Below are 22,881 nucleotides of genomic sequence, written 5' to 3'. Positions count from 1 at the left end.
TCCCTGTGTCTGCGTGGGTTTCCTCCGGGTGCTCCCGTTTCCTCCCACAGTCCAAAAACACATGTTGGGAGGTAGGTGTGACTGTGTGTGTGTCTGTGTTGCCCTGTGAAGGACTGGCGCTCCCTCCAGGGTGTATTCCCGCCTTGCGCCCAATGATTCCAGGTAGGCTCTGGACCCACCGCGACCCTGAACTAGATAAGGGTTACAGATAATGAATGAAAACAAGCATTTAAACTCACCCCTCATGAGGTTATACATGTTCAGGTAGTTTTTTCCTGAATCTAGTATGGCATACCAGCTACGGGAAATAGAGTGACCCTGCAGAGCATTTTAGACAAAGAAAATAGTCTTTGGTTTCCAGTACTGATACATACAAAACATTGTAACATAGAAAAACACAGACAGAAACATTATATATGGATTGATTTCCATTCTGTGTAAAATAAAGTGAGTTTCCTAAAGTTAGCTACACACCTGGATCTCACAGCTGTCTGTGTTTGGGCTGCTGAAGTTAAAGCTGATATTATCGACAAACCTCATTACAGGGGTCGTGTGCATGGCAACGATATCATCACCATTTACAGTCACCAGCTGTAACAAAAAATTTAGCATAATATTATCTGTAAAGTTCCTGTAAACTTCCATTACCCAGGAATGTTCTACTCTGAAAGTTCCCTCACTTTATAAATACTCACAGAATACAGGCACTTCTGGCTGTTAGGAGGGCAGGACACTGTGGTCCACTCTTTTATCTGGTTAACTAACAGAGAGGAGGCGTCAAAGCAGGGGATGTTGATGCTCCTGTAGATACATGACATATTATATTCAGAGATTTTATCTTTTTACACAACACATATTCCTGCTCATAATTTAGCTTATGGCCCACGTTCCTCACCATTGTGGTGAAAACATCTACAGTCAAAAAAATTTGTAGATTTGTTTATGTACTTCACTACACTATGGGCTGGTTTCCTGGCTGAGAATTGTATGCAGTTCTGACTGTATTTTCTTTAAATGGAGAATCTTCATTCAAGTTGTATAATCAAAGACTAGACTTATTCCCTGTCCAGAAAACCAAACCTACATGTCTAATAGAGACCTGCTCATCCAACTGTTCTCCAGTCTGTGCTGCTGTTACAGCTTCTTCCTTCAGTCTACGGAGAGTTTGTACTGAAAGGTTGCTGTGAGAATATGATCATATTCAACTATAGTCGCAGTTGTGAAGTCTTGTACTGATGCTGAATGATAAGCTCAGGATCACAAACATATTAATAATTTTTCACCTGTAGGGATTGCTCAACAAGAGGAGGCTATTGTGCTTTGCCTGTTTTACAACCAGTAAAAATAAATGTCTCAGGACATTTGTAAGTATTTCATGTAATAGCACGATGTGAAGGAGCTTTCATAAACATGAAACACAGCAGACATCTTGTTCTTTAGACATCACTACCAGTGTCAAATTCCCTGACATGGTAAGGTCCTTCTACATTCCACAACAAACTGCAGTTGAACGCTCCTTTGATTTCCCTCAGTTAATAAATAAATTCTGTACTTGACAGCCACGCTAAAAGACACTAGAAATTATTTTAGAAAGCAAATACTCAGAGCCCTGAGGTAAATTCAGGAGCAGTGACGTCAGTGCCCTCGGCATACCCACCAGATAACAGAGCACTGAGCGTGGAGGGGTCCAGCAGCCAAGAACCCTAGCACAACGACCCCTAGGACCAACGGGACCCAAACAAACACACACAGAGGTTTACGGTTAGTCCTGGGAGCAGGTTCAGAGCTGGGCGACACCGCCCCGGAGCTCAGCAGGTCTGTGGTCTCGCTCATTCCCCGTTATCACACGGCTGCAGATGTTCATGACCCCCTCCTCCCTCAGAGGAGCTCATTCTGTCGCGGCTAAAAAAAAAAACAGAAACACTCCGGGGTTCCGTGTACTAACAACACACGGAGGAATTGTCGTTAAAATTGCTAAACACCGCTGTTTATGAGAGTACAAGTGTCTTTTTGTATATTTTACCGCACATTAACAAATCCCTGCCGTTTCCGTTCTCTCATATCAGAGAGGGATATGGATCCCTCTGGTGGCTATTTACGGTATTGACAGGAATCACCGAATCGAGTTTAACTTAAAGGGACACAGCACGCTTTTTTATTACCTCAGCAATGAAGAACATACCAGAGTAGTTTGCTGTGAAATTCGCCATTGTACGTAAATCTGTACGGGCAGAATATTTCAGAGAAACCAGATCTAAATCTTAAAATGCATCCTCACTGAAAGTATCTGTCATTGATGTATTTTTGTTCAAGGCAGAGCTGTAAAAATAAAACTCTTTTTAGATTAATCAGTATTATAATTCATACACGCTACGCTAGGCTTTTTGCATTACAAAATTCCCAACGTTTATTTTACAGTATTCACCACTAAAAATATATTAGAGTTGATACAGATGGAAACACATATAACGGATTTCGAAAAACATGTATTTTCGCTAGAATTTACACGTTTATAATTAATACAGAAAAATCTGATAAGAAGCCGTGTCCGTTTTCTGCAACGGTTACCATCGCGACCACACCCCGCGCTCGAGGGCGGAGTGTCCACTTTCACTCTCTCTTTCACCCTCACTCATAAACACACACAGACACACACACACACATGCAGCACCGGGACAGTCCAGACCACACGGCGAACCGCAGAGCAGAACGTGAGTGAAATGTTCTTAAACCGATATACGCTGATATACTCTCTCTCTCTCTCTCTCTCTCTCTCTTTCTCTTTCTCTCTCTATTATGGTGAGTTTGGAAAAAGTTCCAGGAGCAGCTACGTTTTCCATTATCCCTTTGGAAGAGAAATGAAACTTAACTCGGGCTGGATTTCACTGGATGAGTCTAATCAATTCCCCAGACTCATACTGAATAGAGTTCATGGTCCAAACCGTGTAGAACACATTTAAATGTAATGTAAAATGTTTCACCTCGGTTATAGGATCAAAGTGCAAATTCATTCCATTCCAGAGGTTAAGCTTAGTCCATGCACGCTATTTTAAGAGAAGGCAAGTATTCCAACAGTTCATGCTGTCTCCTGTTACTCCTAAAATTGAACAAGCAACACACATTGAAAATACAAACAAAAAGCACTGTAGGTTAATCTTGGCCCATTGCTCTTGGCCAACCATCTTCAGTTCCCCAAAGTCGAGGGTCCCGTTGTTGGACTCACAAATTCAACATCGTCCATAAACTTTCGATTATAACGGCTAGGCCATGCAAGCACCTGCACCTTCAGTTGTTTAGGCTGAGTGTTTGGTATCGTTGTCTTGTTGGGATATAGATCTTCTCTTCAAGCTGGTTTTCTTAGCAGATGAGTATAACATCTAATATGTAGTGGTTGTTTGCTCAGTTCAACTTTTCTTTAATAAAATCAGATTCTTTACAGAGAAGAAACCTTATATCAGACTCCCAAGCCTAGCACATTATTATTATTAATAATATTATAATGGTTAATTTATGATTATCTGTGGTTTTATTAGCTTTCCACTTGCATATTATGTATTATACACTCTACTATGTACGTAATGTCTGATAAAAATAGCACAATTTATTTTTATAAATTTTAAATTAATACAATTTAGTAATGTAAGTAATTTTTCTGTGTGAAAATTTAGAAATATATTCAGAATACAATATTTGTTTAAATTAGAATTGGATTTGAACATGGAATGTATATTTAATAACAAAACACTAAAGTAGAAACGGCCCCCTCCAGGGTGTATTCCTGCCTTGCAGCCAGTGATTCCAGGTAGGCTGTGGACCCACCGCGACCCTGAACTGGATGAGGGTTACAGATAATGAATGAATGAATGAATGAATGAATGAAAAAAGTAGAAATGGAATATTTAATATAAGTGAAATTGAGTTATAAAGGGTGGCACGGTACAGCAGGTAGTGTCGCAGTCACACAGCTCCAGGGACCTGGAGGTTGTGGGTTTGAGTCCCGCTCCGGGTGACTGTCTGTGAGGAGTGTGGTGTGTTCTCCCTGTGTCTGCGTGGGTTTCCTCCGGGTGACTGTCTGTGAGGAGTGTGGTGTGTTCTCCCTGTGTCTGTGTGGGTTTCCTCCGGGTGACTGTCTGTGAGGAGTGTGGTGTGTTCTCCCTGTCCGTGTGGGTTTCCTCTGGGTGACTGTCTGTGAGGAGTGTGGTGTGTTCTTCCTGTGTCTGTGTGGGTTTCCTCTCATAGTCCAAATACACACACTGGTAGGTGGATTGGCAACTCAAAAGTGTCCGTAGGTGTGTGTGTTGCCCTGTGAAGGACTGGCACCCCCTCCAGGGTGTGTTCCCTGAACTAGATAAACACTTACAGACAATGAATGAATGAAAACGAGTTGTACATATTGTACATTTTATTTTACTATATTAATAGAGTGTAGTAGTAATATCATTATGAGTGATATTCTGTATCTTATTAGGCCAGTGTGTAATTCATGCTTTCACCCAGAAATGTTGAAGAATTGATTTTAAAATGTTTTCCTGCACCTCTTTCTCTTCCACAGAAGTGGCAGCTATGTCAGATGAGATGAGCTCCCCTCTGCTCCCAGACAGTGACTCCCCTGATGACCCACCAGTGGCTCCAAGCAAGTCCACAGTGGCTATACTAGGCTCTGGTGACTTCTCTCGTTCTCTGGCTGTGCGATTGTTAGCATGTGGGGTAAGTGTGGTGGTGGGCAGTCGCTGTGTGAAGCGCATCGCTCCAGGGCTCTTTCATGACGCTGTTGAGCTGAAGAACCAGGAGGGAGCTGTAGCAAGAGCAGATAGGCTGGTGTTTCTGGCTCTATTCCCTGAACACTACCCCTCTCTTCTGGGTCTGAAGGCTTCGCTGGCTGGGAAGGTTCTTGTAGACGTGAGCAATGCTAGGGAGATGGGCAGTTGCAGGCTATCTAATGCAGAGCAGCTAGCGGAGATGTTTCCAGAGAGTGTGGTGGTTAAAGGGTTTAACGTGATCTCTGCCTGGACACTACAGACTGGAGCACAGGACGGAAACAGACAGGTCAGTGATACCCTATATAAGTTTGGCTGGTTTAAGAGTCCCTAGTTTGGCAAACTAAATAAAATAGTTGTACATAGTGTCTCAAAGCATATCATTCACACACTGGAAACTCAGATGCAAATATAAACCTGTTGTAAATACATTTTTTTTGTGATGCAACAACCTCTTTCAGCCTAATTGTGTTCAGTGAGAGTCCTGTACCTGTGAACCCCTCTAGGTGCTGCTGTGCAGTGACAGCATGGAGGGAAAGCATGAAGTGGCCCAGCTGGCTCGTCGTATGGGCTTCCACCCTGTGGATCTGGGTGGTCTATGTATGTCCCGGGACCTCGAGCGCATGCCTCTGCGTCTCTTTCCATCATGGCGTGGTCCTGTTCTCACCACCTTCCTCCTCTTCCTCTTCTTTTATGGTTATGGTTTTGTCCGAGAACTCTTGCTCCCATATCTTGCCAATGGTCATAATACCTTCTATCGACTGGCCTTTGACCTGGTGAATGAGAGTCTACCAGCTGTAGCGCTGGTTACCCTTGCACTGGTGTACCTGCCGGGGCTATTTGCTGCATGGTTGCAGCTGTGGAGGGGCACGAAGTACCAGCGCTTCCCTCGCTGGCTGGACAGGTGGCTGCTAAGGAGGAAAGAGCTGGGTCTACTGAGCTTCCTCTGTGCTGGTCTGCATGGAGTTTACAGTCTCTGTCATTTGCTGCGAGCTACCACCCGCCACAGGATCATCAACGCAGCATATGCACAGGTAACAGTTTATACATTTATATGCACGACTCCTTTAAACCTATGTGGGTCTATGCTCCATGTGGGTTCAGTTCCATACTCAAAATTGCACAAAGTATGCAATTCATTGGTGTTTGAAAAGCCACTGGAAAAAAAGAATAATTACAGGATAGTAGTGAAACTGCATGTTGTATGTTTGATATTGAATTGTTCGTTTTAGTTATTAATTAAATATTACTTACATTAAAGGGTCTGTAATTTTTCATTGACTTGACTATAAACTGTGGTTTTGTTTTGCTGTGTTTATATTTCAGATGAAGGCAGGTGTAGAGGAGCCGTGGGATGAACTAGGTGTGTGGCGATCTGATCTCTATCTGTCTTTTGGAGTCCTGGGTCTGGGTGTCCTTTCCCTGTTGGCCATCACTTCTCTACCTGCAGTGGGGAACATTCTTACTTGGAGAGAGTTCACATTTGTTCAGGTGAGCAACACTAAGTTAGATAAGGCATTGGTTTCTAGCTTTGTTCCTGAAACATCCATGACCTCCACAGAGTTGGCTAAAGTAAATATTAAAGATAAACTCTTCTCCAATGTAGTCCAACTGTTTATCTTCTCTGATCATTTCAGACCAACCTCAGAGGTGTCAGAGCAGTTGAGGTGTCCACAACTGAATATGCCACCTCTGTAGTTCCCTGCTTTAGTGAGCAAACTGCACTTTATAACCAAATGTTTGTGGATACATTCCCAGACAAAATTTCATAAGGAAATAAAGTGCATTGCGGCACGGTGGTACAGCAGGTAGTGTTGCAGTCACACAGCTCCAGGGACCTGGAGGTTGTGGGTTCGATTCCTGCTCCGGGTGACTGTCTGTGAGGAGTGTGGTGTGTTCTCCCTGTGTCTGCGTGGGTTTCCTCCGGGTGACTGTCTGTGAGGAGTGTGGTGTGTTCTCCCTGTGTCTGTGTGGGTTTCCTCCGGGTGCTCCGGTTTCCTCCCACAGTCCAAAAACACACGTTGGTAGGTGGATTGGCGACTCAAAAGTGTCCGTAGGTGTGAGTGAATGTGTGTGTGTGTCTGTGTTGATAAACATGTAATATGTGCACATATAATGGAACTGATCATTCGAGTGCCTGAAATCTCACAGTCTTCTGTCCTGCTCTCCACCCTCAGTCTGGACTGGGCTATGCTGCTCTAACTCTCTCTGTCCTGCACACTCTGGTGTTTGGCTGGGACTTTGCCTTCTCCCGGCAGGCATATGTGTTCTACCTGCCACCCAGTTATGTACTGGCTGTTGCTCTGCCATGTGCCGTTCTGGTGTGCCGCTGTTTCCTGCTGCTACCCTGTCTCTCTGCCCGGCTACACTGTATCCGACGGGGCTGGGAGAGCACACGCAAGTGCCCCGTCTCACAGCACCACCCTGCAGTGACCAATAGAACATGTCCAGAAGTGTAAGACACAGAAGAAAACTACCTCTCACTTCTGAAGTTCAGTGTAAGAGTGGGATACAGGAGGGTAACTCCAGCAACGTTAAAGGAGCAATCAGTCATTTTCTCCACTTATTCTTCTTCACGTTATCAAACAGTCATTGCACTGACACTTTTTTGGCTTAGGCATTCCTTATTTTAAGAACAGTCACCCCCAGGTTGGTGACCCACTCTTAAATTGTTTAATTCAGGCACTAGAAACCAGTCTATTAACCTCATTAAAGTTGCACTATAGGGATAAAGTGTCAAGATAAATTCCCATTCATTAATATTGTTTGCTACTATTTGATGATAAAAATGACATTGCTCCTTTAATACTCTATTTATTTAAAAAAACAATGGCTATAGAGCAGTCTTGCTCTTTTTAAACACCAGTATTCTTGGTGAATATGTTAGAGAAGTGCTATTATGCAATTATTTTTTATACTAATACTTTGACAGATTTTTTCTCATACTTTCCACTTTTTCTATGCCATACCATTACAAAAAGTGTGTCTCTATATGTACACTCTTCTTTTGGTTCCATAAAAATCCATACTTGTTTAGGAGATGTGTGAGTGTAAAGAACCTTTTAAAGGTCCATCACTCAATCTTAAGGTTCTTTACCCATTGAAAAGTAATGGCAAAAATGGTTCTTTATGGAACCAAAAGAGGTTCTTCTACGGCATCACTCAAAGATCCTTTTGTAGCATCGTTATTTTTAGAAGCATACAGTAAATTCTACTATTACAACAATAAGTCAACTGCCTTTCTTCAAACATTCTGGGGCACTCAGAGGTGGATAAAGGGGGAAAATGTACTCTTCAGCCCTTCAGTACAGAAATCTGTATCACATATCTGTGGTACATTTTTCACCTATTATTCCACTGCATTTAACCACTGATTAATCTAGAACAGCAAACTCACTTAAGTTTCCTCACTTCAGGTTTGGGCAAGAACATGGGGTGCTGTAAAAAAAGCAAGTATAACTTAGAAGAGCAGCTAAGTTTCACCCTTTAAGGACAGTGAGAGATTCTTTCTTAAAGGGTTAATGCAATGCAATTAAGTTCTATTAGCTTAGGTAAAGTTAACTTTCTAGTTTTTAACTTAAGTGTCCCTTTCAACCAAGATACTGCTTAATGAGAAAACGCTGGACGTCTAGATGTGTACATTAGGGTGACCAGATCTGAGATGGTGAAAAAGAGGACACGTCTCCTGGGGGGGGGTGCAGACTGACCAATTAAATGTTTACAGAGAAGGTTATCGACCAATAACGGTAGCTCTACAGTCAGACCGTCCAATTAGAAGATTTTAGGCTACTGCACCACGCCACCTTCTCACTCAAGCGAACCAATCGGAGTAGGGGAGGGCGGGACTAGTTTGTGAACGAAACTTCTCGAAGTTCTATGTAAGCTCTAGAAAAACAAAATGCCGGACGTTTGTGAAATTCCGCCCGGACATTTTTTTTAAGTCTAAAAAAGAGGACAAAGAGAGGAAATAAGTATACTGAAACACAGCTGAAAATACAGTTTAATTTTAAGACTAGGATTAATACTTGTCCATGAAACAAGCCCTGTATTATTTGGCCCTGTTTTATACCATGAACACAGGAGGAATATTTGCCGCTGCTGGGCATTGCTTTTTGAACCAGAATATATACCTCATGCACATACAGACTGTCTCTAACCAACAGTAAGTGTGCATGCCTAAATATATATATATTGTATAACCTACAAATTCTATTTCCATAAAGTGTGGGATGCTGTGCATATTGTAAATAAAAACAGAATGCAAAGATGTGCTAATCATATTAACCCTATTTTTATTTGAAAACAATATAATGTTTCAAATGTTGATACTGAGAATGTTTTAAATATATGTCTATATTAAATTTGATTCCAGCAACTTGTCCAGAAAAGTTGGGATAGAGGCAACACAAGGCTTAAAATTATTGGCTAATAATCAGAGTGGCTTAATATTTTGGAAGTACAGGTAGAGAGGGGTTCACCACTCTGTAAAAGACTGCATGGGCAAATGTTTCTCAAATTAAAATAGTAAATAACTTGGGGATTTCATCATCTACAGTATGTAATACCAAAGGATTCAAAGAATACAGAAAAACCTGTCTATGCAAGAACAAGGCCATTACTGGCTGACTGTGATATTCGGGCCCTCAGACGGCACTGAATTATAAACCACAAGGGCTCAGAAACACTTTCCAAAACATTGTTTATTAACATAGTTAATCTACCCATCCACAAATACAAGACAAAACTATCATGCAAAGAAGCAGCCATATATACGTTTACAGATTCTGGAGCAGTGTGCTGCCCATGCTTATTTCAGTAAGACAATCCACATTCTGCATGGATTACAGCAGAATAACATATAGGTGCTAAACTAGTCCAGATCTGTCACTCATTGTAAATACAACGGTACTTTATGAAATGAAAAATGGAGACCCTGAACTGTTTAGCAGCTGAAATCATATAACAAGCCATAATAAGAAAACAGTTGCCCCTTAAAAACAGCAAATGTTCACCTCAGTTCCAAAACAGTTAATGTTTTTAAAAGTAGAGGTGATGCAACAGTGGTAAACATGCCCCTCCCAAATTTTGGAACATGATGTTGGCATTGAATATGGGCAGGTATTCAAAATTTTTAACATTAGAAATATCTTTAATTGAAAAAAATACAAAGATAAGGTTAACTTGATTTGCACATCATTGTGTTTTGTTTAATTTATATTTGGCACAGGGTCCCAACATTGTTGTAAGTGGTATTTGTAAATGTCCAAAATGAGACGTTATTAGACAGTGTGATAGCTCTGACTTCAGACACCGGAATTTAACAGTGATCATTGTTGCAGATTTTTGCTTTTTTTGATATGTTCATTAAAATGTAAAATGATATGTTCATTATCAGTTCATTGAAATTATGTGACATCCAAGCAATATTCTCCAGATTAATAGGGGATAGTTAGCTCAGGTCTCGGCTGGATACCTTTCACACTACACACAGAACTGATTAGCTACTAATCCTGATGCATCTGACAGTATTTGATTGTTATTATTCTTATGTCATTCTATGTTAGAAAAGAAACAAGACCTTAGTTTTATATTCATTTCTTTATATAAAAGTCCTTAGTTTTATATTCATCACTGACACTTTACATATTTTATTTATTTGCTGATGAATAAGAAAGTGCTTGCAGCTGATATATATATATATGGACTTAATGCAGTCTTAAATATTGTCTTTCTACACTCCATGACAAAAAAGTTATGCAATAAACCTATGACAGTCCTATCATTTATGGAGCATTCATCAAATACCCAGAGAGAACCCCTAATGAAAACTTAAAAGGGGGGGGGGTGTATCTATTTGACGGTACAATACAAATCAGTTAATATACTGAAATGGCAAACAGGCAATGTTTGTGATTGAGCTTGAATTGGATTGGCTACTTCTATTCCTACATTTTAACAGAACCAGATCTTAAAGGCAATTGATGATTATGGCTTTTTGATTCTTCAAGGTACACAGATATGAGTGAAAAGTAATAAAGGTGCAGACTATGAACTAAGAAAAATGATTCTTCTATGTTTTTAATATAACTTTTATTAAATAAAAAGCAAGAAGCATTTCTGAAAACAGAAGGTGCAGATGCAATAAATGTTTATACAATTATAACATTTCATTGATGTAAATAAAGTACTTTTCACCACTTTCCTTTCAGTTCAATTGTCCCATTGTCTATGCTTTAACTGCCATTTTGTTCCTCCTTAAATACTGATGTATTGTTGAACTAAATCTGTGGACCATTTCTGCTCACTGACTTTAAAAAGAAAATAAAGAAACATAATTTACAAATTCCATCTCTGGTCTGAATCCTCTCACACTGCAAGGCAACAGTATTTGGTCTCACCACATGCTCTGCGGATTAGCCTTATATTTCTCATAGTCAGCCATGTTGAACAAGGCCAGCTCTGTCTCATTCGCTGGAAGCAGAGGACAGACAGTTAGACAGCTCAGTGAGACAAGGGCAAATCAAATTCAAAATTAAGCAAATGCAACAGAAACCTATTACTGTTTCCCAGCTTCAGTCTAGATATCAACATCAACTTACTTTGTTTTACCTGTATAACATACGAGTCTAAACCGTTCTTAAGCTGAATAAGGGGTTTCAGTGCAATGGAAACATTGCCCAGTGCTGGTAAACAATGAAACAGTAACATAGATCAAATTACTTTCCAGGAAAATGTTTTTCCGATTGATATCTACATTTTGACACTTTCATTTGCAAATATATCAAATCACATGACAGTTACAATGTCCTTCTGATATTTCAGCAGACATGTTTGGTAAGTAGAGCTGATAAAATGGACAATGAATGGCGGTGTAGCTGCCATATACCATACCATATACACAACTATACATGGTCATATTATATATATGACTTTGTGATTTCTAATCACCTTATCCCTGACCTTACAGTTAACAGTAACATAATTCACTGGAAGCTCATATAGACTAATAAAAGCAGTTCAAAATCCATTAAAAATATCAAAATACTGTTACCCTACTGCTGACGCGAGATTGGGATGCTCAGTCAGTTTATCTACTGTAGAGCACCATGTGAAAAAATCAGTGAACGCCTGATTCTTCCATGCAGCCAGCCATCACAAATCAATGACGGTGATGTATGTATGTATACAAATATTACTTGATTGTTTAGAACATAGGGTGATGTTACATTTTGCCCATAATGTTTAACAACACTAACATGTTCAATCATAAAACAAAAAACATTCACATCAAATGATATTCTGAGGCAGTAAATAAATCTTTTACCATTCAGTCAGTACAGAAGACTGGGGAGAGTATTTACCTATGCCACATGATCGTAAATCAAGGCCACTATGCAGAATCAGCTTTTCATCATCCTCTAGACTCATCACCAGTTCATTAGTCTGAATTCACAAACAGAAAACATAACTTTAACAGAAGCACATCAGTGTGGATTTAGATTCTAGATATTAATTATCTGGAGCAAACAGTAGAGGAAATAGTTATGGCAAGAAATTATATTTCTTATCCAGCAAGTAATAATATATTTCAATGTAAGAGAAGCCACTCTGGAATCAAACTCATACCTTTGCACCATGTGCCTGATGAATGATCTTCAATGTGTCTGTAAAAATAAATCAGACAGACCACTGTCACTCCTACACTGGTAACTACTCTCAAACACTGAGGACTATATCGGATACAACAAAAATAAACTTAATTTCTCTGATATGAATATGGAAATACTGTAATATTCACACTGTCCATAGAGGAGCACTCTGTATTTCTAAAATAACAGACTGTGGTCCATCTGCTACTATGCCCACTGTGTTAGCACCACTTTCAGCATGTTCTTCGATTGTAAGGAAATCACTGAGGAGGTTTTATTTGGGTGATGGATCATTCTCAGCACGACATTATGGTGAGGTTTAGTGTTGCCATTTTGCATACGCATTGTTCAAAACAAGAAATGCAGATTTTACCATAGTTAAACTTCTTGAACGGTGGGGGCAAACCAGCTCTCGTAGAAACATCTAAAAGTTAAGAAGGGAATAGTGAAAACAAGCAGTAAAAAATAAGTATTTTACACTGGGACATGTACAAATCAGCGAACAAGCACTTTTCAAGCGTGTATAAACCTGGCCAGAAAAAACTTGACTGGATAAATACCTTGCTTAACGAAAGAGATAAAGTCCTCCACTTTTTGGTCTAAGTTTACTCCTCGGAACACCACAGGTTTAAAATTTCGATGCTCAAAAGAGCGAATCAGGCGCACAGTGAGAACTACTTCAGAACACATTACTGCAGCTCGGAACTGACTTTATCAGCCACGGTCACTGCTGCTGTGTGATAAATATGTGGTTAATATGTTTACGAATTGCTTGTTAACTTCTATGGCGGCTCCTACCCTGTAATCTGTATTTTTGATTAAAAAAATAATAATATAAGTTGTACTGGTTATATTTAACTTGCATCTAGAAACATCTCAAACACAAGCGCGCTCCCTTTTGCGTCATTTCAGTCTAAATTAATCGTACATCTATGACGTCGAGGCGTCAGACCAAAGCAACAGCACAGCTGCATAATCGATTCAGGTTAACGTAAACTGAAGGAAGCACTCCAATTGGTTCGTTTCAGAGCCACGGTCAGTTGAATATATCTGTCTAAACTAAAATATTCTGCACTTTTCTGTAACGGCATTTTATTTCTTTTCTTTTATTGTCATTTTAAATTGTTTTAATCATTTTACTCTTTTTAATTGTCTTATTGGACATTTATGATTTTATTCTGGCTTTTAATTTAATTGTTTATTTTTCTGTAAAGCACTTTGAATTGCTTCTGTATGAAAGGTGCTCTTTAAATAAACGTGCCTTGCCTAAACATCCGGGAGGACTCACGCAATTCTTCACACAAATAAGACCAACTTTGGCTGGTAACATGACTGAAATATATTTTAATAATAAAACACTTGCTTATCATGAATATGTTTCCAATCATCTAATAGAGCTGGAGTAGGTGATTTTGTAGGAACCAGTAAGTGTAAGCCAGAAAATAAAAAAACACTTTGTCCATTTCTTTCAGCCCTCCCTCCAAACCCAAAGAGATGATCCCAACACCTTCATTCATTCATTCATTCATTATCTGTAACCCTTATCCAGTTCAGGGTCGCGGTGGGTCCAGAGCCTACCTGGAATCATTGGGCGCAAGGCGGGAATACACCCTGGAGGGGGCGCCAGTCCTTCACAGGGCAACACACACACACACACGTTCACAGACACTTTTGAGTCGCCAATCCACCTACCAACGTGTGTTTTTGGACTGTGAGAGGAAACCGGAGCACCCGGAGGAAACCCACACGGACACAGAGAGAACACACCACACTCCTCACAGACAGTCACCCGCTATATGAAAGTGTCAAACAAATAAATACAGTGGAATTTGAGTTCCTAACTTGTGTTTATTGATAGTCAGAAAACATGTTATTTCTTACTAATTCAAGGAATGAGGTTTAAAAGACCGTTGGTCCCCCCCGTCATTAAAGCAAAATGACGAAAAGGTGTGTTATTTTTGGCTGCAATCATTCAATGTACAGTGGGACATCTGTGAACAAATGGCCCAAAGATCCCAAAATATCCAGAAAATGGACTAAATTTGTCCACTTTAAACGGGCACTTTGGAAAGGACCATCCGCTCACTCCGTTATCTGTAGCTCATTTCACTGGCGCTTTTCCAACAATATGGGCATGTAAGGACACCAACGAAAGGTGTTCAAGAGCCTCTGTAACATGGAGGTAAACAGGGTAAGGACACTCACTTCGCCTGTTTTAGTTGGTGTTAGTTAACGTTAGCTTGACTCGCTAAACTCGGTGGCTCAGATTATACTCGGCTACGTAGCTGCATTACGGAGGTTTATAGTGTCGGATGAATTCGAGTTCGACTTCGATCACATTTACAAGAATAACGGTACCTCTACATTTGAGTTTAGCTTATTGCTAGGCTATTGTCATGAATAATGTTGGTTATTTAGCTAGATACTGTCATAACAGTCAGTCATAACGGTGTTTTACCGCGGCGTTGTTCGGCTTAGTGATGTCGCCAAAGAGAGCCGGTTCCCGTCTAAGACCGAGACATTTTTTTCTAAGGCTTGTCATTCAACCAATCAGAGAACAACAAGCAAATGTACCAATCAGCGAAGGGTTATACCACCAAGCACACACCACCTGCTTGGTGGTGTGTGTGCAGTGCTCGCACATGGTAGGGCGACTGTGTATTGTAGCGACATCAGTACCCTCTGAAAGAATCTTTTCAAAAACTGGGCAAATAATAACAGAGAGAAGAAACCGGATCAACCCCTCCAAGCTGAGACACTTTGTTTTCCTGAATGCCAATCTGCCTTCCAAAAAATAGTTGACCAAAAATGTTAAATCAGTTAAATGTTTGTAAATGGTTGTTTTAATCACTACCGTTGAATGCTGCTGTTTTGCACTTTGCAGAGTATTTGTTTATTTTACTACCCAGAAATGGATGATTATCTAATTTAATAAGCTATTTTCTAATACCTACCTTTTGGGTTCCATTGACTATGCTTCAGAGTTTACAAGTGATTTTTTATTAAGGTGTTTAAATAAAAATCCAGTTATTTATACAATTGAATGTGTGAGTGCAATCAGTGAGTTATTACAAGTCAGCCATAAAAACAAATGGCCATTGCAATACCATTTATTATTCTTAATATTGAACAATAATGTTTTGTCCATATCGTCATGTAAAATGTAGGTAATATTGTTCTGTACCAGTGGAAATAAGTGGTAAAACAAAGAGCCATTTAGCCGGCTCCTCAAAAAGAGCCGAAATTCCCATCACTAGTTCAGCTGTTGTCCACCAGTGACGTCACGGTTGCGTTCAAGAATTTCCGTAGCGAGCTCGGGTTTTTCCGTCAGTTTAATAAAATTTTTAGTTTTAAAGCAAATTAAGCTGCTATTTTCACTTTAATTCATACTTATATCTGTCAGTAACTAAAATAATGTGAAATATTCATGGAGGTCCATTAAGTGGTGCTTAGCCTTTAAGCAAAACTTAAACAAAACAGGTTTTTGCACAATTATCTCACTAATATTATCATTGCCAATTCCATACCACCAGACCCCCAAACACACAAAGCCACTAACCCTGTAGTTCAATGCATCTATTTGAACTCATACTTAAAAAGACCACTATATTTCAGGTCGGAAAAGTGCACCAACTGCTCAGACCTGCCATTTTGTATTGCTGAACTAAATCTGGACCATTTCTTCTGTCACATATTGGCTGAAGGATGCCTGTGTTGGCTCGCACTGCACTCTGTGGCAACACTATCTCTCCACAAATCAGGCCATTGTGAACCCCAGGACCCCTAGCCCTCAAAGGCCGAGGCATCTGTGGAAATCAGACTCTCACAATATTAGGGCAAGTGCTTAGAATTTCATTACATAAGAACAAAGACCGCAGAATGTGTGTGGACTTCTACTTTAACCCATTGGATCGTGACCCGTGTTCCACTTAGCACACAACCAATGTGTGGCGAGCTAACGCCACTCTTCTCTCTGTTACTCATTGTTCAGTATTGCAAATCTGATTGGCTACCACCGCTCACTACATACTTCAGGAGCCAATAGGAGTAATGGGGCGTGGCCTGCATGACCCTCACCGGCGGACGCTCGTCACGTGTGAGAGAAGGGTCCGTTGGAGAGTTGTTGTGAACGGTTATTGCGGGTCTACAGGCTGCTTTTTTAACCACTACAAAACACAGTAATCATGTCTGAGGTGGGTATTTAATCGATATTTAATCTACATGTGTACGTTTTTTTTGGTTTAATTTCTGTTAACCTTAACCGACCACTGGCATTGTTTGAGGCTAGAGAAGAGTGCCAGTTGCTGCACACGCCATATCCTACAGGGTGCATTGCAAAGATCCTCAAACTGTGGACAGTTGTATTCTATAGTGCTTTGTATGACAGGGAAAGAATCATTGAGTCCGTGGATGAATATTACTGACTTCATAGTCGACATATAATGCGTGTGTGTTGAAGACACAGCATGGACTACAAAGGAAGTAGGGAGCCATTTGAGACTGAACCATGGTGGTTTCCTGGCACTTTATTTTACAACGCTCTGTAATCGTAGCTGCACCAGCACTAGCGGTTATTACAGTGAATCTGATATTAGCATAACATTTAAATACCCTACCCTAGGTACATTGGAAGAGGAATCTGTTGTGAATTTAAATGCATGTAGCAATAGGTTTAAACACCGTGTAAAGACTTGCTCTACAATCATTTATTGGGATAAACCTGCTAATGTCACCGAGATCTCTCTCACGTCAAGTTGGGGACGGATTGGGTTCTTTTTGCTGCATAACGTGTAGGTACAGGTACATGTGTCTCATAAACCAGGATTGTTTCAAAAAGAACCAGGGCACGTCGAACAGTAATGAAATCTGGGCGTGGCATCTTCTGAGTGTTGCGTTACAGAGTAGCACTATTTTGAGCCATGTACCCTTTCATCAAAGCCGCGTTTCTTTCAGGAATGTGATTCCACGTTTGATCTTTTTAAACCATTGTCGTGTATTCAAACCTCACTGACCCCTGAGTAAAAGAGTAGATGTTAAAGGTTGGCGCCTGGTTCAGATTTCCATCAGCAATGATGGTATGAGCTCGTGCTTCCCTCTCATTGGCTGACCATATCCTCGTGTGTTACAGTCCAATGTTCTAAAGGTAGGCGGACTGACATGAAACTGCTTGCCCAAACTCGTGTAAAAGGCCTTTGTGGTATAAGATCTCCCCTAGTCTTGGTCAAACTGTTTCTGTGTAGCTATTTGGTTTTTAAAGCCATTCTGCTCCAGTTTATTTATCAGAGGATGAGAGCAGTGGGGGGAATTAAAGTAAATCTGACCTCGTGATCAGAGATTTGCTAACTGCATGACTCACAGTGTTTCACGATTTTGCCTTGTGTTGCTCAAGAAGTTTGTTAAGAAATCACACTGCCTCACTACAGTTAAATTTGAGAGAGCTATTGTCTCCTCAGCAGTAGTCATACTATTTGTCTGAGGCTGTAACTTAGGCTCTGAGAAGTGGCCATAGTGTCATTGATGGTGCTGAACTAATGCTAACACATTGTCACATGGCTGTATTCCGTTCAGCAGAACCCATATAAAAATCTCACAAAGAACCTGAAGTAATGATTTTTTTAAATTCCAGTTTTTGATTTGGAAGCTTTGAACAGTATTGGTCCTATTGTGGTGTTTTGAGAAGGAGACAGCCCCATAATGGATGGTGCCCAGTCCAGGGTGGGCTCCTGCCTTGCAGCCTGTGATTCTGGGTAGGCTGCATACCCACGGAGACCTTGAAGTGGTTACAGATAATGAATGAATGCAGTGAACTGTAGATTATATTGAAAAATGCAGTTGCTTTCTTATGGGTCAGTGAATCGACCCATGACTAAATGAATATTTGAATCATTATGGTTTGTTAATGTCTCATATTCAATGCACTTTGAGCACAAGATGATCGATCTCTCTCTCACACACACACAGGAGGCATTTCAGAAGGCAGCAGAGGAGGTGAAGCATCTGAAGACGAAGCCAGCTGATGCTGAGATGCTGGAGATTTACAGTCTGTACAAACAGGCCACTGTAGGAGACGTCAACACCGGTGCGTGTTAGCTCTTCTCTACATGCAGCTCTGACAGTCTCGCTGTTCAGGAGCATGAAGTACATTTATTACAGAATCATTACTTTTTTTGTATGGTCAGTGGAGAAGATTAGATCTTAGATATTAAAGTATTAGAAGTTCACCAGAAATATTTGATTGTAAAATATATCAAAATATAACTTTTCATTTCTTATCTAGCACGCCCGGGCATGTTGGATTTTACTGGAAAAGCCAAGTGGGATGCCTGGGAAGCGAAGAAAGGTCAGTTTCTTCAGTCTACCACTGAGTATGCTGATGACATAAGACTGACACCTCATCAAGGATCTGCTCGCAATTAACTATATTTAATAATTAATTATATTTATCAAAGGCATGTTCATATTCGTTATGATGTGAAAGACAAACACTGCTTCTAGTCAAACTGGTGCAATAGGATGATGTGATCATCCCTAGATGAACTTAGTGCTTTTCCACAGCATGGGTCAGGCTCTACACGACTCGACACGCTTAAAGCTTAAAGCCGGTGACGTCGCAAAACCCTGTCTCTAACAGGAATCACTTGCTTTGAAAACCAAAACAACTACTGCAGTAACGTTATGCTCTGTTTACTCATCGTGTATTTGCGTGTTGTTTTGACTAAACATGGCTCTGCGCCCCAGTTCTCACAGACCTGTTTTACTTGTTGCATTTACTTGTGACTTTGATTCCCATTACATTGTAAATGCCATATTTTAACATGTTTGGAGAATAGTAAGTTCCTGTGTTCTAGTTGTATGTTCCCTGTGTTTCTTAGACTACGACTGGACTACGATAAACATAAATGTGTGTGGAGGCAAATGTAGGAAGAAAACTTTCTTAGTGTATGATGTGGCTAGCTAAAATCATTGGGGGGAATAGTACTTTATAAATAAAAATTTTAAATGTGTGAGCACATTTGAGGAGACTGGTTACAGCCCTGTATAACTGGTATGAATTGACAGGCCCTGTATTTCACTCAGGCCTCATTCACAAGTACAGTGGAACCTCTACCTACGACCTTGATTCGTTCCGTGACCCGGTTCGTAAGTGGAAAAGTTCGTTCGTTTCTCGAGTCAATTTTCCCCATTTAAAATAATGGAAAAGCAATTAATGTGTTCCAGCCCCCACCCCGAAAGTCACCCTTTTTGCACTGATATATGTTTACAACACTCTCAAATTAGTAAAAAAATACATGTGGCGTTACTAAAAAATAAAAAATAAATACAGTGGTAACAGTAATAAAAAAGAAATAAAATTGTAAGTGGTTACACATCGCTACCTTGAAGACGTGACGACTGGCTGGAGCAGTAACACAGGCACTGGCTGTATGACGGGAGGTGGGGGGTGGGTGGAATAACGGAGAGTAGGCGGTGAATGTGGGGAGACGAAGCGTAGATACGGCTTAACTTAGCACGAATTATTTACACTAATGCTAAATTGCTAAAGCTACAATGTGCTAATCTTAAAAGCTCACTCAAGTCTGGGCGCTGGGAGACTCGTCTATTGGGGTCAGTGGCCATTTCCAGCCGCCGGCTCGGCGGAGGCTCGGGTTCGTTTCTAGAGTCGTGGTTCGTTGGTGGAGGCAAAAAATATTCAAATGGCCGATTCGTATCTTGGAAAGTTCGTTAGTAGAGGCGTTCATTAGTAGAGGTTCCACTGTATTGGAAATAATAATTTAAAACCTCTCCTTGTTTTTTACTGAAATTGTAGCATTAGGTTTTCATAAGCTTCAGTTAGTAATCCATTATTTTTGCATTTAATCACATTTCTTTTCATAATTTTACTTTCTAGGTATGAGCAAGGAAGATGCAGTGAAGGCCTACATCAGCAAAGTTGAGGAGCTAAAAGAAAAATATGGAATCTAAAGTGTCAGTTGGACTATTTGTTTCATTAGTGCCATCATCTGGCCAGTCCGTCAGCACTTTTACTCTTGTAAAAAAGCCTTAAACCTCCTGGTTGCTGTCTTTGTTTATGTACAGTACATATCAGGGACTCCTCACAGGAGTGAAGAACATGGCACATGCCTCTCAGACGTACAGAGATCATCCACCAGCAGCTGTGTAGTGAAAACCTTCTCAAACTTCTGTAAAGACATCAAATGCCATAAATCCAGACCCATTTCAAAAGCATTGTGTGTAGTGTTTACTTTTGGAGTATAACTTTAGTGACAATTGTAATTAAGTCTTACAGGTGTCCAGGAGGTTCATCTTTCTTTGTTTGTTAAATAAAGATAAATACACGTTTACAAACACCTGAAAACAGATTTTAATGTTTCTATATCCAGCATTTTTCTTACAGTTCACTTTCCCCCTCTCTGAGCTCTGCTAATGTGTTTGTTGTCTTTATGTCACTCCACCCTGCTGATCAATGGAAATTCTGTTTGCAATTCCTGCCCTACATCCTTCATTTTAAAAATAGCCCAGTCTGAATGGCTTTTAACTTAAAGGTAAGGGAGGGCTAATTTGAACACCCAAATAAGTTGATTCAACTAAGTGTGTTGATTTTTGTAACCTTGCTAAACCATGTCAAGAAACTTTTTCACCAGATATTTATTTCAGAAAATAAGGATGCTGTAAAGGAGTGGCGCCCCCTCCAGGGTGTATTCCTGCCTTGCGCACAGTGATTCAGGCTAGGCTCCGGACCCACCACGACCCTGAACTGGAGAAGCCGTTACAGATAATGAATGAATGGAAATGTTGCTGTGGTTTTTTTTCAAGAAAGGGTCAGGTCAAATTCAAACCCTGTTTCTGCAAAAGCTGGGATTTTTTTAAATAAAATGTTTGCTAATCCCTTCAAACTTTACTTAAAGACACAGAAAAGATTTCCAATGTTTTCATGACCAACTTGATTTGTATGTTTTGTTGTTTGGAAGCATTTATTTATTTCAATTTGGTGATCACAACACACTGCCAATAATTTGGGAAAGGGGTTTATAGTTGTGAGGAATGGTTTATTTTACATGCTCAGCAGTAACCTTTACCCTGTACATAATATCGGAGTATCACCAAGTCAGCGAAACTGATTCTATCTATATGAGGGAGAGATATGCAGTAGATCTTGAACTGGGGTGGAACAAATGACAGAAAATACAGCAGACGGACATTGCTCATTGGATACCTGACCTAAATACATATCTTAATTTTCATTCATTCATTCATTATCTGTAACCCTTATCCAGTTCAGGGTCGTGGTGGGTCCAGAGCCTACCTGGAATCATTGGGTGCAAGGCAGGAATACACCCTGGAGGGGGCGCCAGTCCTTCACAGGGTAACACAGACACACACACACATTCACTCATTCACTCACACCTATGGACACTTTTGAGTCGCCAATCCACCTACCAACGTGTGTTTTTGGGCTGTGGGAAGAAACCCACGGGGAGAACACACCACACTCCTCACAGACAGTCACCTGGAGGAAACCCACACAGACACAGGGAAAACACACCACACTCCTCACAGACAGTCACCCGGAGGAAACCCACACAGACACAGGGAGAACACACCACACTCCTCACAGACAGTCACCCGGAGGAAACCCACACAGACACAGGGAGAACACACCACACTCCTCACAGACAGTCACCTGGAGGAAACCCGCACAGACACAGGGAGAACACACCACACTCCTCACAGACAGTCACCCGGAGGAAACCCACACAGACACAGGGAGAACACACCACACTCCTCACAGACAGTCACCCGGAGGAAACCCACACAGACACAGGGAGAACACACCACACTCCTCACAGACAGTCACCTGGAGGAAACCCGCACAGACACAGGGAGAACACACCACACTCCTCACAGACAGTCACCCGGAGGAAACCCACACAGACACAGGGAGAACACACCACATTCCTCACAGACAGTCACCCGGAGGAAACCCACACAGACACAGGGAGAACACACCACATTCCTCACAGACAGTCACCCAGAGGAAACCCACACAGACACAGGGAGAACACACCACACTCCTCACAGACAGTCACCCGGAGGAAACCCACGCAGACACAGAGAGAACACACCACATTCCTCACAGACAGTCACCCAGAGGAAACCCACGCAGACACAGGGAGAACACACCACACTCCTCACAGACAGTCACCCGAAGCGGGAATCGAACCCAAACCTCCAGGCCCCTGGAGCTGTGTGACTGCAACACCACCTCCTGTGCTGTCTTAATTTGACTGTTTAATCTGGGAAATATAGAAAAGTCTTTTTCCTACATATTAGATTACAGACAACATTGCTTTACTTAATCTATGGTTACAGTGTAGAATGAATTTCAGGAAAAAGTGCTGAACTCTAATTGGGAGAATACAATCTGTTACTATTTCCTGACGATGCTTGTAATAGTATCAGAAGGCTTACTTGTA

General features: G+C 40.9%; 3 protein-coding genes across 4 annotated transcripts; 2 read left to right on the top strand and 1 right to left on the bottom strand.

The window, feature by feature from the left end:
* Nucleotides 1-2,581: 2,581 nt before the first annotated feature.
* Nucleotides 2,582-7,500, top strand: steap3 (STEAP family member 3, metalloreductase). Its single transcript, XM_066640997.1, has 5 exons — nt 2,582-2,711; nt 4,553-5,046; nt 5,264-5,791; nt 6,084-6,248; nt 6,935-7,500. The coding sequence occupies exons 1-5, from the start codon at nt 2,663-2,665 to the stop codon at nt 7,214-7,216; spliced, it is 1,518 nt and encodes a 505-aa protein (XP_066497094.1). The 5' UTR covers nt 2,582-2,662; the 3' UTR covers nt 7,217-7,500.
* Nucleotides 7,501-9,927: 2,427 nt separating this feature from the next.
* On the bottom strand, nt 9,928-13,348 carry c12h2orf76 (chromosome 12 C2orf76 homolog). Of its 2 annotated transcripts, XM_066640998.1 has the most exons (6): nt 12,967-13,348; nt 12,780-12,830; nt 12,384-12,421; nt 12,119-12,200; nt 11,156-11,228; nt 9,928-11,065 (listed from the first exon to the last, which is right to left on the bottom strand). In XM_066640998.1, the coding sequence occupies exons 1-6, from the start codon at nt 13,094-13,096 to the stop codon at nt 11,059-11,061; spliced, it is 381 nt and encodes a 126-aa protein (XP_066497095.1). In that variant the 5' UTR covers nt 13,097-13,348; the 3' UTR covers nt 9,928-11,058. The 2 variants fall into 2 exon arrangements, with proteins under 2 accessions (XP_066497095.1, XP_066497096.1); XM_066640999.1 differs by having other exon boundaries at nt 9,934-11,228; nt 12,967-13,342.
* A 3,098-nt stretch (nt 13,349-16,446) lies between these two features.
* Nucleotides 16,447-20,954, top strand: dbi (diazepam binding inhibitor (GABA receptor modulator, acyl-CoA binding protein)). Its single transcript, XM_066686671.1, has 4 exons — nt 16,447-16,599; nt 18,368-18,485; nt 18,684-18,746; nt 20,295-20,954. Exons 1-4 carry the CDS (start codon nt 16,591-16,593, stop codon nt 20,366-20,368), a joined length of 264 nt encoding a protein of 87 aa, XP_066542768.1. The 5' UTR covers nt 16,447-16,590; the 3' UTR covers nt 20,369-20,954.
* The last annotated feature ends 1,927 nt before the right edge of the window (nt 20,955-22,881 follow it).

The sequence above is a fragment of the Hoplias malabaricus genome, chromosome 12 (assembly GCF_029633855.1).
Source record: "Hoplias malabaricus isolate fHopMal1 chromosome 12, fHopMal1.hap1, whole genome shotgun sequence".
Taxonomy (NCBI): Eukaryota; Metazoa; Chordata; class Actinopteri; order Characiformes; family Erythrinidae; genus Hoplias; species Hoplias malabaricus.
The sequence above is the reverse complement of the archived record's forward strand: the minus strand, read 5'-3'. Positions and strand labels throughout refer to the sequence as shown.